We start from the raw sequence: 15,117 nt of genomic DNA, 5'->3' as shown, positions 1-15,117 counted from the left end.
AAAGATGATATTTGAAGTTTTTTCTATATAACAGAGTGCATGCAAAATTTTCACATACAGGAATTTAATTTTATTATTATTTATATGAAGAAAATTATCTTTTATATTTTTAATTCAAAAACTAACCAGACTCCTTCGATATAGCGAAGTTCTCGGGTGTTTACTTGGAAACCAAGCAAGCGGCCCACGAAAAGCACAACCCCAACAAACGCAATCACATGAACGGCCTAGATGATTCCGTGGTGGCAATCACGACTTACACGTGGCGGTCAATCATACGGTAACCGACCCACGCGACACCGCTTGCTGCTGGGACTCTATCATGCCATGCGTCATGCCTAACCGCCGGAAACGACAGATTTGGGCGTGAACCTAGTTCACCACGTTTCACCTAACAAAAACTATCTAACACAAAATATGAAAAATACCTGCATATGATCTTAACCATTTTTAAAAACTAATTTATCATTTTTTGAATTATTATAATCAAATTTTAGAGTATAAACATGACATAAAATCTTAATTATTATTACAATATATCTATTACGATAGTGTACATTATCTACATTAGTAATTCATCAATGTTTTATCAAAAAATAAATTGTGAAATTTGATTATAATAATTCAAAATTTTCGAATAAAAAATCACAATAAATTAAAATTTGAGAAATTAAAAGTTCACACGCCTCATAGTTTGATGACCAAAAGTGCAATTTCCTAACTTATTATTATCATCTAGTCTAGATATTGAGTTAATCTCTAAAATTTAGGTATTTTATGTATAACTAGTGAAGTTACCCGCGAATTGCGGCGGATTAATACTATAAAAAAGATAAAAAATTGATAAAGTAACAATTTTAAAATTTTTGAGTTACAATGAGACATCAATAAATTTAAATAGTATAAAAAAAAGAGTATAAAAAGATCTTATTTTACTCTTTTTTTTTTTGTAAAAATAATTTGTTCATATAATAATTGACCATATGAATTAATTAGAAAGTGAATGTGTAAGAAAACGAAACATTAGGCAGAGATGGAGACGAAACATTAGGTAGAGATGGAAGATGGGAAGGCAAAGCACCAAGAAGTGAAAAGAGGAGAGAAGGCAAGGGTGAAAGCTATGAGGAATAATGTATAAATATATAGATATAGATAGATTGCCAAATGAATTATATTAAATATATTACTCTATTTTATTGTAATTTCGATAAGAGATATAATAAAATTACATAAAAATTAAAATGTTTTATTTAGCCAATTATTCCCAAATTCTTTCAAACTCTCCAAACTACACTAATTTAATCTGGAATGCCATAACTTGTGAGTTTGAAATCGTTATTAAAATTTGATTTTAGAGCCACTACAATCGAGTTATAATGTACTGGTCCATGGTGATCCAGGTCCACGGAATAATTAACTGCGCCATGCATTTAATTATTCTCTCGTATAAATACTATCCCTACCCATTCCATTTGACCACTTTTTGGAAACAGCACGAAGCGCTCTCAAGAGGTTTCTACTCCTCTCCTGCTATTTCTATTATTATTAGTCAAAAACTTATCCTAGTACTAGTACTTTATTCTCGTCCCCTGCTTTAAAAGTCGAGCTAATTCTGATGTAGGTTTGTAAAGGAGAATAATAATAAGAGCTGAGGATTGAGGAGATATTATTTGCGGGGATTTTTATGTCGTTTGTTTCGGTGGATCGCTTCGTATCCTTCGTGCGTATGCGTCGGATTCTTCGCGAGTGGGCAGAAACCGTTTCGATGCGATTAAGGCCTAATTGGTAAGGATCGAACAAAACCCTGAATAAATCGCTGAAAAATAAGGATAAAATGTTTCCGTACCTGATGATGACCACGCGTTCTTCGCGTCTCCAGGGCTGGATTCGGCGTGAAGTACCTGGGATTTCTCCACATAGATCGGCGCCGGCGCTTCTTCCTCACTTGACGCGGATATGGCGATTCGGAAGCTGCGCGTGGTGTTCTCGGATCCGGATGCGACGGATTCGTCGAGTGGGGAGGAAGAAGAAGAAGAAGAAGAAGATGATGATGAGATTGAGAGGAGGAGGAGGAGGAGGAAGAAGAGGAAGAGGGTGGTGTACGAGATACCGATGCGATCGAAAACCCTAGAGGTAGAGAAGAAGAAGATGAAGGGGATGGGGAGCCGTTCGAGCGCGTACCGGGGAGTGCGGCGGAGGTCGTCGGGTAGGTGGGTGGCGGAGATCCGGGACCCGATCCGGCGCGTCCGCAGCTGGTTGGGGACGTACGGCTCCGCCGAGGCCGCGGCGGAGGCCTACCGCGCCGCCGCGGAGCGCTTCCGCGCGGAGCAGAAGATCGGCGGCGGCGGCGCCGCCTCCCCCTCCGCCGCCTCCTTCGCCGCGGCGTCGCCCTCCTCCGTGCTCGACACCTCCGCCGCCGAGCGCCGCGATCCGCCACCGGAGGCGGAGGAGGAGGGGAGGAGGAGGAGCATCGCGGAGCTCTTCGAGATCCCGGAAATGGAGTTGGGGGCGATGGGTGCGGAGGAGGAGGAGGGGTTCTTATGGGGGGAGCTCTGCGGGGAGCTACTGATCGGATTGGACGATCTCCCGCTGCTGGATCAGCAGTTGGACGGCTGTGATTTCTCCTTTCTTGATACGTTGGATGCCTCTACTTAAAAAAAGAAATGCATAGCACTCTCTTTGGTGAAATATTTGTATAAATCTTTTTTTTTTTTTTCACTAGTATTTGATTTTGAAAATCCCGCAATATCAATATGTAGTGTAGTGTGACTGTGTGATTCTCCGATTTAGTAAGTATGGATTCTTGTAAGAAAATACTGTTCTTAAAGAGGTCATAATTATATTTTTATTTTCGTTGTGTATAAACATGGTACTGTAAAAAAAAAATGTAAAAGGAAAAAAAAAAGCATACCTTTATGTATTTCTTTTTTCTATTTTATCTTGTAGTCATATATATATATGGGAGCCCTTATTTTGATCCATCTGTATCAGATCTTAGCCTGCTATTTTTAAGCTGAAAAATACTTCACTTACAGATAATATGTCTTACAACATTTTACAAATTAAACAATCCAATGATGATGGATTACTGTCGTGCATGTTAATTTGTAAACTATTGTTGCAAGAAAATTTTTTATTTTTAATGTTTCGTTTGGGATTGCGGTTAGATTCCGTACGTAATACTGCGTTCCGCATATTATTATAAATCAGTTATGATATATTTTTTACGATCTTATCGGAGAACGCAGAAGTTCCTATATACTTTTATCCCAACTTCATTTTATCTAATATTATTAAGTAGGCCTCAATACCAAACTAAGCCTAAGTGTTGTATTTGCTAAGTCTTAGTGGGCCTTAGTTTATGAGAGCCGGCCCAGCCGAGCAAAGTGAATACAAATGAATTTGATCCGGTCCGAAAATCCAGCCTTCTGCACCAATCTGGAGAGTGCGAGAGAGAGAGAGAGATGGGTGTGGAGGTGGTGTGCAGATGGCCGATCCAAGCCGCCCCGGTGCGTCCGGCCGGGGCGGTTCGGCCCGGGCGGGAGATCGGACGGCGGGGGTGGATTGGCGGTCGATCCTGCGCCGTCCGATGCAGCGGCGCCGTGCTTCGGACGTGCAAGAACTGCAAGGCGCAGTTCGACCCCGCCCTCAACCACCCCTCCGCCTGCCGCTTCCACACCGCCCATTTCGGCGGTACCATCTCTCATCTCTCTCTCTGTCTCTCATTTTTTAGCGTTACTGAATAATTTATTAGGTGAAACTGACAAAATGTATAGAAACCCCCCTCAACTGTAGCCCAGTTTTGAAATGGGAAATGGGAAATGGGAAATGGAAACCCCCTCAACTTAAAGAGAGGTGGATTGCATTGGAACGAAAAATGGAACGACGAATCATCCAAAAGAAAATGTTTGGTTCATTATTGGAATGGAAATCAGAAGGGACGATCGGAACACCTAGGATTTTGAGAGATGAATGGAGACGAGGACGGACGAAGAAGTGTTTGCGAGAAAGGGTTTTGAGTTGTTTCCTCCGGAACGGGCCAATCCAGAATTCAAACCCGGATTGGACCTTAAATGGATTGGGCCCTTCCCGTTAATCGAAATTCAATTCCTGTAGAACAAACAACAATTATCAGAACCAGTGAATTCCATTCCGATTTCAAAGTCTAACATAGATAAACCAAACAAGCCCTTGAAAAGTATTTTGGATCGGTGATTTAGGCCCCGATGAGTTATTAGTTCTAGCAGGTTAGGTCGTTACATTTGGTATGAGAGAGCTAGTTTGCCATCCCGTGGTGATCTTAGGCTTGTGAATGGCTCTGGACGCAGATTTAAGACGTACTTAGTAAATTTAATAGTTCGACTAGTTATTAGTTGTTAGTAAGTAAATAAAATCAACCAAGTTGATGGAATCATCGATGAATTTTTGACAAAATGCGCAATTGTATCAAATAAGCATAAATAGTAAGATGCTGCTTGGGTCTTGGTTGCATTATGGTTCCCTCATCCTTTGTCTCAGTGTAAGACATATACGTATGACCCTCTTTTGAACATGCGTAGTTGTAGGCCTAGTTATGTAGCACTTTACTATTTTAAGCCCCCCTAAAAGCCTAAATGCGCTTTAAATCTCATCTCCCTTGATGCAAAAACATGGCGGCGCGAGCTAGGAAGTAGGGACCTCCACTGAAGAAGCTTCCGCTTGTTGCTTCTCCGAATCTCAGGTCAAGGTTCTCCCCGCCATTTTGTAGAATCAGAGGAGCGGCGAACTTCAAAGCGCTTTTAGGTTTTCGAACGTTTCTAAAGAATCAAAGCAGTTTCGTCTGGAGAACACAATTGAAATTAGGCCTCAGAAAGAAACTTAGACAATCAGCAAACTCACTATTGTACAAAGACAAGAAAGGAGAACCTCTCCTTATGTTTCTGCTGATTTATTTTCAGAATCATCATACTCATCATATGTTGTTTGCTTGTGGTACTTCATAATATTACCTGCGGCAACTGTTGTTCAGGAATATAAGATATTCATGCTGCAAAAGATGGTTTAAAACATGTAGCACTTTTGCGCTATACCAGCTTACAATCTGTTATCTTGTAAGTTGTTCTTTTATTTTATGGTAAGTGACATAATTGATCCTTGAGTTGTTGCATGTGTTTCGCTTCGATCCCTGGATTCTTATTTGTTGCATCCCAAGACTCAAACTATCAAGTTGTTTTAATCTTAGTTTTGCCGTCAGCTTCTGCCGCGTAGAGATATAACATCTAATGTGGCATGACAAGTTAATGTTCCTAAGCCAGTCAGCTATGGTCGAGCGAGAAAAGCCCTGCAACAGAAACCCTAGAATGCTAGATCACTTGTTTCCAATGGGTGTAAGAACTTGTGGCGTCGCATTTAGGGGTGTTTAGGTCCTCTGAAATCATGGAAAACTGTTTCCCAAGAAAAAAATTTCCATGAAAAACACTCTTTCCATAGTTTCCATTTCGGGGGATTCAGACACCCGCTTAGTGCTCTGATGGGAGGGTCTTCTCTCTTAAATAATGTGCTTAGAGACAGTTACTTAGCATGCGGATTAGGCAATGATAGTAGGACTAAGGTTGGAATAATTTGACAGTTTGAGCGTCCTAATGCAGTAAATCGAAATATTAGGGGCCAAATTGAAACAGAAGCAATACTTATGCCTCATTTTACTCTCCCAGTGATCTAAAATGCTAGGTCACTTGTTTATATATGGGTTTAAGAACACGTGACATAGCATTTTATGTTCTGGTGGAAGGGCATACGGATTGGGCTACAAAAGCCGAACAGTAGGACTAAAGTTGGAATAATTTGACGGTTTATACTTCCTAATGCAATAAAATCGATGTTTAGGGGCAAAGTGAAACAGAAGCAATAGTCACCCTTCATTTTACTCTCCCAGTGAGAATTATATCTCTGTACATTGGGCATTAGTTTCCTGACTGATACTATTGACTTAATTTTTAAACAAGATTTTTTATAGAATAAAAATGTCTAACCTGTTATTTTATCTATCAAATACTTCCATTTTTTTTTTTTTCCTTTTCTGATACCGATATTAGGTGAAACGAAGAGAAAGTTCGAAAGCGTGTACAAGGGCGGCACGATGAACACTCCCGACTCGGGCCAAGTATTCCAATACTGGCATTGTTGCGGCTCCGAAGACCCATTCGACCCTGGCTGCACTGCTGCGCCGCATTGTTCCTATGATGATTGATCGGGACATAATTAATTCTTATGCAAATTTAGCTTGTAATTTTTTTTAAAAAAAACTTGATCTGTTTATCTGTAATTTCATCCTGTAATTGTAAAGCTGCTGTAGTGGGGAATAGATTGAGTTTCCATGATAGTGCTTCTCCCTTATGATATTGCTTTGGGGCATGAATCACCTGTGATTTGCATTTTATGTGTTGTTAATGTCATTGTTTATTTGCTAATTATGCTCAAGTTCAGATTGTTTATTACTTTTTTTAAAAAAATTCCAAGAGCATAAATATACATCTGGAAAACAATAGGTATTCTCAATTTCCTTTGTCAAATTAAGCCATTAGAACAGTTGAAACAAAGGGGGAAATGTATGGGCTAATTATACATCTTTGAAACGTTATATAATCTTTTTTTTATTGCTTATTTTAACTTATATACATCCTTTTTGGTTGCATGTTACCCTTCTAGAGGTGTTTCTTGTCACAATATATAAAATAAAAATATATATACATTCAGATTCATTCTGGGGCACACCTTCTAAAACTCATCTACCGTTTGGTACGGGGTTAAGGAAAAACTAGTTATTTCAGGATAGGGTTAAGTTCAGGGTTAAGGTGGGGTTAGAGTATTTTTGTGTTTGGTTGGGGATTAGAGTTAGTTCAGGATAGTGAAAAATAATGTTTGGTTTGAGTAGATAGGATAAGAAGGATAGTGGGTTATTATGAATAGAAAATAGTGTTTGGTTGGGGTTTGGTGGGGTTAACTAACCCCACCTAACCCCGGGGTGTTAGGTGGGGTTAGTTAACCCCACCCATTTTTGGAGGTGTTTGGGAATAATATAGGGGTTAACCCCCAACCAAACAGAGGAGGGTATGTTTGTTTCACTGAAACTGAACTTTGGGTTGAAGTAGACTTGGGATTGAAGTGTAGTTCGGTGAAAATTACTTTTTCGCTGTTTGTTTCGTAATTATGGAAGTGAAGTTCTATTAGTTCTATTGTTTGTTTGGTAGGAGTATATGATGTAAAATTATAATTTATATATAAATAATAAATATTTTAATAAATAAAAAATAATATAATTATATTTTTATATAATTAAAATTTAATTTAAAACAACTAAATTATTTTTGTATACATAAATTATAGTAATACAATAATAAAATTATAAAATAAAAAAATATTAATACTTAATTAATAAATTTTTATCATATTTTAAATGTACAAACTAAATAAAGAAAATATTAAAACTTAACTAATTAATTTTTATTATATTTTACATATATTAACTGAATAAAAAAATAATTAATAATATAATTAAATATATTTAAATATAACTATCTTTATCTATAATATTATTTTATTATTTTTTTTTATCTCTCTTTACCGTATTTGACTTCGGCCCACGATGGGACGAAGTTAATTAGACGTTAACTCGAGTTTCGATCGTAATTTTTTTATGATAAATCAAATAACGAAAGTGATCATTTAGGACGAAAACGACTTCCCTTCTCTTCACTTCCACTCCACTTCCACCCAAACAAACACGGTCTAATCAGTAAATCAGTTTGGTTTGCCGAAAAATACACCGGAGGAGATACAATGCACGCGTGTAAATCGGAGTACAAATTTGGCTTATTGGTCGTGCAAAAATGTAGAAGCACCGGAGTCCAGAGTTTTTAAAACTTTCGCACTCGATTCAAGTAGTTTGATCAATTTTACGACAAAATGTTATCAAAACAAAATAATAAAGAACATGCATAAGCAATTTGGAGACAAGATGTCAACTGTTTGGAGTTTCATATAAGAAAAGGAATTATACTGAATCTACATAACCTTGTAAAGAATCAATTATCATAAAGTAGCAACATAATAAGATAGTAGAGTGAAAAATTAAGGGAACATTCCATAAACACAAAAGAGAAACTATAGTTACACACTAGAATCCTTATCGGTTGCGACCAATTCCTCGCCTTCCGACTCGTCTCCTCCACCGTTTGCTTTCCTAGAACCCGCCGCTTCACGCTGCGACGGAGGGTTTCCGCCTCCGGTAACGGATTGCTGATAAAGGATCCCGCCAAAAAGAGTGAAAAGCAAGCAAACCAAACCGAACAGGCTTGCGTGCTTATCCCAGATCAATACATTGATAGCCACCGTGAGGAACTTGTTCACAACACCCGTCACCGTGAAAGCCGTGGCGGAAATCGCTTTTCTGCACGCAAAACCGAAGAAGCTGATCGCAAATCCGAAGACGCATGACAAGCTCACAGCAACAAAGGCGTCGAAGTCGAGCCAATTCTGGGACCTCAGTCGGATGGCTTCAAGCACTTCAGTGCTCTCCCCGGTCAAGAACCAAAAGATAGGGGCCATCATCAGCGACAGGAGATTGTTGTACAGCACGAATCCCCATGTATTGAGCCCGAGGTTCGTTACCATGTGCTTAATGTACACCATCTCAGTCGTTATAGTTACCAGATAAGCGAAAGCCCAAGAATAAGCTGTTAGGGTAAAACCCGAATCCGTCATAACATACCCAACAGCGCCCCCCAATATAATGATCAAAGATAAGAAGGTGAGCTTCGAAGGGCACGGTTGCTTCCTGAAAGCTGTGTCGGCGATAGCAACTAAAAGGGGAGTGAGGGACCGGAAGACGATGAACGTGTCGACGTTTGCGTGGCGGAGGAGGTTAGTGTTGGTGAAGATGGCAAGGTAGAAGATGAAGGCAGCAGGTAGGAACCTTTTGGCGGTTTCGAAGGTGAAAACGTCATGGTAGAGGAAGCCCAGCTTCCCGAGAACCCAAACGCCAAAAGCAGAAGTGAAGTATTGTAGTGCGGTTAAGAGGGCAGGGTAGCTGAACTTTGTGATGGCATATTTGTTGATGATGGCAAGTAGGCTCGAGCAGAGAGCATAGCCTATAACAAGGCTGCTCGTCGCATAGTACTGCTTTGAAGCTATGGAAGCCATGATGTTTGATCCCCGTGGCTCCAAAAATTAACTGCTGTTATTAAAATTCTTGAGTCTCAATCATCCTGCAGTCAAATTTCAAATGTAAGATTTCACATCCTAAATCCTTAAAGATTTTACAACATTAATCATTGTTAAAAAGAACTAAAAGTGGTTTAGTAATAACCCCTTGATCTAATATGGTTGGCCGGTTATGTAGGCACGGCACATCAGGTGGCAGCTGATGTAGTAATCAAAAGTTCAAGACTCATCAAGTCAATTGTTCAAATTTTCGGTTAATCGTTGCAAAAATATTTTGGGTACCACATAGTTAGAAGTTTGATCACAAAGAGTGAAGTCGATCAAAATGTTAAGAAATCGGTGTAACTGCAACTAGCTAAAGCTTAGAAATTCGTAGTTTATGATGATAAAGGTTGAATTGATCAAACTGGAAGCAAAGTTTCGGTCCAGAAATTATTTTGAATTAGACAGGGTAAGCAGTGTTCTGAACTGGTGCAATCACCATATGATTCAGCACGTGCGGATGTGGTTGCTTGCTTGCGCTGCACAAACTGCACCCATATTGATCTAGTGATAAATAACAAAATAACATATGATCATTCTCAAACAGTGATCGCGTCAAAATATAATAAATCCACATTCCATATCGACAAAATAGTGGGGGTGACATAGTGGTCTACAGGGTAAGATAAGAGACTGTTAAGAGTCTGACACATTTTTATTAGCAAAAAATATTCTAAACCCTCCCTGAAGCATTTGTGAAATAACGAATCATCATCCGGACAGTAAAGAGGTAAGATAATCTTTATATACTTTGCAATTGTTTTAATCGACCGCCTCGCTCCAAACTATCCTGTTTTCTCTCAGAAATCTTCGATTCCATCAACGCCAAATGACTCGAATACCCATAAAATTATCCAAGCTCCAAACTTTTTCCATTCCACACAGGCCAAACAGGCTCTGATCCCCTACATTTGCTTTTCCTAATCACATAGTAAGGATCGAATTATGCCAAACTTTTTCACTTTTAATCGTCCACGATTGCCTAAGTCTAGCACCGACACTCCTAATGGTTCATGGACCATCCGATTAACATTGGACGATCATCACCTAACGTTGAGTGACCTTACTGTCGTTGGCCCACCAACACCTTTGGTATGCATGTTTTCGCAATAAGTCACAGCATTTAAACTTTGCCTTAAATTACCTCGCCACCTCCTCTATATTTAAACTCACTGGGGCCCTGTAAAACCCTAATGAGTTGACCCGCCCGTGTTGAGACCCCAGATTTTTTTTTTTGGGGGGGGGATTTTTCTCGAAAGAGAAAGGTAAAAGATGTAGGGAGATCCTTCAAATATCAGCCATTTTGGCATTTTTCCCTCCGATTTCTTTTTTGCTTCATGAATGTTCCTCAACATTTAATTCTTTTAGTTAAAGTTATTATTTGAAATCGAATCAAAGATCTGTTAAAACTAAGAAATTTGTGTTTTTATCGGGCGAAAAGTGATCAAAACAGTATAATTTAACAAAATTAATGTTGCAACTAGCAAAAATCTTCACTTCAGTTGATAAGAAAAAGAAAAAAAAAAAATCACGAGAAGTTAAAAATTGAGATGGGCAAAATGGCCGATACATGAGGGTGTCTCTGTACATTTCACCCGATCTGTTGCCTAATCCCGGGGAAATAAAAAAAAAAAATCTGAACTGAAAACTGCAACACAATCTCCCAAATCCATGAAATCAAAGAAAAAATTGGAACACAAAATCTCAACAACAACAGCACAGACGAAGCATCAAACAACTCAGATCTACGAGAAGAGCTCCAGAAACCCTAAAAAAAGGAGCAGAGAGCGAGGAAGAGGTCCACGTACTCGATCAAAGCGAGCGATCCACCTCGGAGACCATCGATCCGGATCTCGGGCACGCCCAGTGGGTTTGGGGCGGCGGCGGATGATCGAGGCGAGAGGCGGAGCGCCTCCGCGCGCCGCCGAGGTGTCCGCGGCGGAGAGGGGCCGAGAGAGGCGGTGGCGGCGCCGGGGATCGGCGGAGCCGACGATGGAGTGGTGGTGGTGGGGAAGAAGAAGAAGAAGAAGAAGAAGAGTGTGTGAAGGGTCTCTCTCTCTTTTGGTTATATAGCAAAAAATTTATGGAGAAGCCCCTCCATTTAATATCGTTCTGACACTTGCCATTTTATTTACTTTTGTCCTTTTTTGACATAATTCTAAAGTCTTGTTTTTGCAAATAGCCCCTTTATAATTTTTTTTTTTAAATTTTAAAAATTTATTTGTAAAAATGGCTCTAGCTTTGTCACACAAGCGCCACGTCAACGCCACGCGAGCGGGGCTGGAGCCAGGTGTTTAAGTTGAACACGGTGAATGAGCCGGTTATTGAGCCGGTGTTCAAACACGGTAAATGAGTCAGTGCTCAAACACGGTATTTAAACACGGTGAACGGTTCACCGTGTTCAACTTAAACACCTGGCTCCAGCCCCGCCCGTGTGACGCTGACGTGGCGCTTGTGTGGCAGGATCAGGACCATTTTTGCAAATAAATTTTTGACAAGGCTAATTTAAAAAAAAAATTTGTCAGGAGGCTATTTGCAAAAAGAGCCCTAATTCTAATTTTGTAAAAAAACATTTATATAAATGTTCTTAAAACAAAAATGCAGAGTAAAACAAAAAATATTTAAAGATATATTTTTTTTAGCTTATAATATTTTTTGAAAAAAATGTTATTTATTACTGAGATAAAATGATTAATTGCATATTATAACCAACCCGCCACAAAAAAACTGAAAAAAAAATCACTTACATAAAATTTATTTAAAACAATAAAGGATTCAATAATGCCAAACAAAATTTAGAATTTTAATTTAGTAAAATCAAACCAAAGAAATATAGTTAAGTCAAATCATCAAAATGAATTGGTTTTTGTTCGTTAATTAGGATGGAACCAGAATTTAAATATATTAACAAATGTTCGAAGAAAATGAATATTAAAAGTGAAAAATTATTTTATTGAATATGGGCCTATTAGGCCCAAATAGGGCTGAGGCCCAAAACCCCCATTGGGGTCATTGTGTTTATTCAAACGTTTTTTTTTTTTCAATATTATAAATTATTAAAAAAAGTTATGTTATTACTATTTGGGATTCAAGTATTCAACTAAAGAAAACAGGTGAGTAGTGTAGATGATATTAGTACAATTAATTTTAATATAAAATTGATTCATAACTTATAATAAGGACCGTCAACGAGCTGAGCACAAGCGGGTTAAGCCTGACTCATATTTGTTCGTTTATTAAACAAGCTGAATACGAATTGGCTCGTTAAAATATTAAGCTGAAAATTTTAATTGTTTGTTTATGAGCCGAACACAAGCTAGTTGGGAAATAATAAGTTAGATTATCAGTTCTACTATCAGATGAAAAATTGAAAGAAAATTAAAAATTTAGAATTTTAATATATATATATAGAGAGAGAGAGAGAGTTAGTTGGCTTCGGCTAGTATTAGGCTGGTTAAGATTAAATTTTGACATAATAATTTTTTTCTCTGCGGCTAAAAACAAGCATTTAAAAATACATAAACATTTTCTATATAGACTTTTTTATGTTGTAAATTATATCTTTATCAAATTATTATATTATGATTTTAAGATGATGGAGACACTGATTCCTCTTAAAACCCACATACGACTGCTGACATGGCAAAATCCTATTGGTGCTGACTCAGCAACAAGGAGAGGCTAAGACTGTGCCACGTGGGACTCGCACACTCGACACCCATAGCACCAACCAGCCAATGGGAGCTCACATCTTATCCAATCCTCTTATCCACCATCCAAAATAATACAGAACAACACTCACAACAAAGTGTGACCAAACTGTAAGAATAAGAATAAGAAGAGATAGCTAAGAGAGAGAGAGAGAGAGAGAGAGAAAGTGAAAGAGCTTCAGAGTTAGAGAGAGAGAGAGAAGGAAATGGCGGCGTCTCTCCAAGCGGCGGCGACGTTGATGCAGCCGGCGGCGAGGCCCGGCGTGGCGCCGCTGCGGCTGTCGTCGTCGTCGTCGTCGTTGTCGCACGTGTCGAAGGCATTCGGGCTCGAGCCCGCGGCTTCGGCCCGAGTCACCTGCTCGGCCCACCCCGACCTCCGCCATGTCGCACAAAAGTGCACCGACGCCGCCAAGATCGCCGGCTTCGCCCTCGCCGCCTCGGCCCTCGTCGTCTCGGTATAAACTCTCTATCTTTCGAGAACTTCGTAGAATTCAGAAGGCAGAAGCTTTAATTTTAAACTTTTTATATTTTGCTGGTTGAGAAATTTATCTTTAAGATTTCCAAACCGCCGAGACGGCTTTATTTTGCAAATAATTGGCTTTGGATTCTCAATATAAGATGCAATTTTAGAAGCACCTAGGTTGGTAAAAGCTCTAGAAATTTTATTTTTCGTACGCTTGGCTACTACTTAACGAAAAGAAGTTGTTTTAGAAGTTAGACCAAACTGGTAGACTCAAAAGTGTGACTATATTACAACTACAGGGCGCGAGTGCGGAGGGAGTGCCGAAGCGGCTAACCTACGACGAGATTCAGAGCAAGACGTACATGGAGGTGAAGGGCACGGGGACGGCGAACCAGTGCCCGACGATCGAGGGCGGCGTTGACTCCTTCGCCTTCAAGCCCGGCAAGTACTACATGAAGAAGTTCTGCCTCGAGCCCACGTCGTTCACCGTCAAGGCCGAGGGCGTCAACAAGAACTCCACGCCCGAATTTCAGAAGACGAAGCTCATGACCCGCCTCACCTACACCCTTGACGAGATCGAGGGCCCTCTCGAGGTCTTGTGAAACAATCATTTTTCTCTGAAAACTTAAGCCATATCTTACTATTTGATGCTCAATTTAGCCCTACCGCCAAATTCTACAATAATTGACAATTTTCCAGGCATTCGGATGGAAAAGCTTAAGTTGTTGAAAAACGGTATTCTGATATTTTTAATACTCAACAGGTCTCCCCTGACGGCACAATCAAGTTCGAGGAGAAGGATGGGATAGACTATGCCGCCGTGACCGTCCAGCTCCCCGGAGGAGAGCGGGTGCCGTTCCTCTTCACGATCAAGCAGCTCGTCGCCACCGGCAAGCCGGAGAGCTTCGGCGGGCAGTTCCTGGTGCCGAGCTATAGAGGCTCATCATTCTTGGACCCCAAGGGCCGGGGCGGGTCGACCGGGTATGACAATGCAGTGGCGCTGCCAGCCGGCGGGAGAGGGGACGAGGAGGACCTGACCAAGGAGAACATCAAGAACACGGCATCGTCGACGGGGAAGATCACGCTGAGCGTGACGAAGAGCAAGCCGGAGTCCGGGGAGGCGATCGGGGTGTTTGAGAGCGTGCAGCCGTCGGACACCGATCTCGGCGCCAAGGTGCCGAAGGAAGTGAAGATCCAGGGGATCTGGTATGCCCAGATTGATCAGTCTCCTTAGAGATCCACAATGTTTTGATGGGGTTGGGATCAACATAAGCATGTACTTTGAGCAATCCTCAAGATCTCTCTTCAGCTATTTTTCTCTTGTTTTTATTCCAAGGGACTACTGCATATATGTGCTTATATGTTGTTAAATATTAATCTAATGACTTTGAGTATGGTTTCATTTCAAAAAAAAAAAATGTGTGTGTATGTGAGAGAGAGAGAGACCATTATGTGTTAGCTTAGTGTACAGCTTTTCTACTCGAGAAGCAGAATTTAAATATCCACAATACTAAACTAATAAAACTTTTTAGCTCCAAAAGTCGAAATTCTAGTTTGAAGCTTTTGCTTCAAACTAAAATGCCTTTTCAAACAGCTTTACTCAAAGCAGCTCAAAATCTTGTGGGGCTTCTTCAAACAGCTTAGCTCCAATAACCATGATCAAGAGTTCTGAGCCAAGATCGAACAGCATTAGACTCGATC

At 40.0% G+C, this 15,117-nt stretch overlaps 4 protein-coding genes across 4 annotated transcripts; 3 read left to right on the top strand and 1 right to left on the bottom strand.

The window, feature by feature from the left end:
• On the top strand, nucleotides 1,943-2,848 carry LOC109709523 (ethylene-responsive transcription factor CRF2-like). The gene has a single exon (XM_020231797.1). It carries the CDS (start codon nucleotides 1,957-1,959, stop codon nucleotides 2,653-2,655), a length of 699 nt encoding a protein of 232 aa, XP_020087386.1. The 5' UTR covers nucleotides 1,943-1,956; the 3' UTR covers nucleotides 2,656-2,848.
• LOC109718506 lies at nucleotides 3,410-6,449 on the top strand. Its single transcript, XM_020244762.1, has 2 exons — nucleotides 3,410-3,693; nucleotides 6,075-6,449. Exons 1-2 carry the CDS (start codon nucleotides 3,465-3,467, stop codon nucleotides 6,227-6,229), a joined length of 384 nt encoding a protein of 127 aa, XP_020100351.1. The 5' UTR covers nucleotides 3,410-3,464; the 3' UTR covers nucleotides 6,230-6,449.
• Nucleotides 7,985-11,287, bottom strand: LOC109719874 (GDP-mannose transporter GONST4). Its single transcript, XM_020246708.1, has 2 exons — nucleotides 11,052-11,287; nucleotides 7,985-9,245 (listed from the first exon to the last, which is right to left on the bottom strand). The coding sequence occupies exon 2, from the start codon at nucleotides 9,178-9,180 to the stop codon at nucleotides 8,149-8,151; it is 1,032 nt and encodes a 343-aa protein (XP_020102297.1). The 5' UTR covers nucleotides 9,181-9,245; nucleotides 11,052-11,287; the 3' UTR covers nucleotides 7,985-8,148.
• Nucleotides 13,072-14,818, top strand: LOC109714765 (oxygen-evolving enhancer protein 1, chloroplastic-like). The gene is made up of 3 exons (XM_020239478.1): nucleotides 13,072-13,408; nucleotides 13,716-14,009; nucleotides 14,180-14,818. The coding sequence occupies exons 1-3, from the start codon at nucleotides 13,160-13,162 to the stop codon at nucleotides 14,648-14,650; spliced, it is 1,014 nt and encodes a 337-aa protein (XP_020095067.1). The 5' UTR covers nucleotides 13,072-13,159; the 3' UTR covers nucleotides 14,651-14,818.

Source organism: Ananas comosus, linkage group 1 (genome assembly GCF_001540865.1).
Source record: "Ananas comosus cultivar F153 linkage group 1, ASM154086v1, whole genome shotgun sequence".
Taxonomy (NCBI): domain Eukaryota; kingdom Viridiplantae; phylum Streptophyta; class Magnoliopsida; order Poales; family Bromeliaceae; genus Ananas; species Ananas comosus.
Note: the sequence above shows the minus strand (reverse complement) of the source record. Positions and strands in the feature narration are given on the sequence as shown.

Excerpts from the sequence above, each read along its gene's own strand:
- LOC109709523 (XM_020231797.1), top strand. The coding sequence starts at position 1,957 with ATGGCGATTCGGAAGCTGCGCGTGGTGTTCTCGGATCCGGATGCGACG.
- LOC109718506 (XM_020244762.1), top strand. The coding sequence starts at position 3,465 with ATGGGTGTGGAGGTGGTGTGCAGATGGCCGATCCAAGCCGCCCCGGTG. Across the intron at positions 3,694-6,074 it reads CCACACCGCCCATTTCGGCG|GTGAAACGAAGAGAAAGTTC; the intron begins GTACCATCTCTC and ends TACCGATATTAG.
- LOC109719874 (XM_020246708.1), bottom strand. The coding sequence starts at position 9,180 with ATGGCTTCCATAGCTTCAAAGCAGTACTATGCGACGAGCAGCCTTGTT.
- LOC109714765 (XM_020239478.1), top strand. The coding sequence starts at position 13,160 with ATGGCGGCGTCTCTCCAAGCGGCGGCGACGTTGATGCAGCCGGCGGCG. Across the intron at positions 13,409-13,715 it reads CCTCGGCCCTCGTCGTCTCG|GGCGCGAGTGCGGAGGGAGT; the intron begins GTATAAACTCTC and ends TTACAACTACAG. Across the intron at positions 14,010-14,179 it reads AGATCGAGGGCCCTCTCGAG|GTCTCCCCTGACGGCACAAT; the intron begins GTCTTGTGAAAC and ends AATACTCAACAG.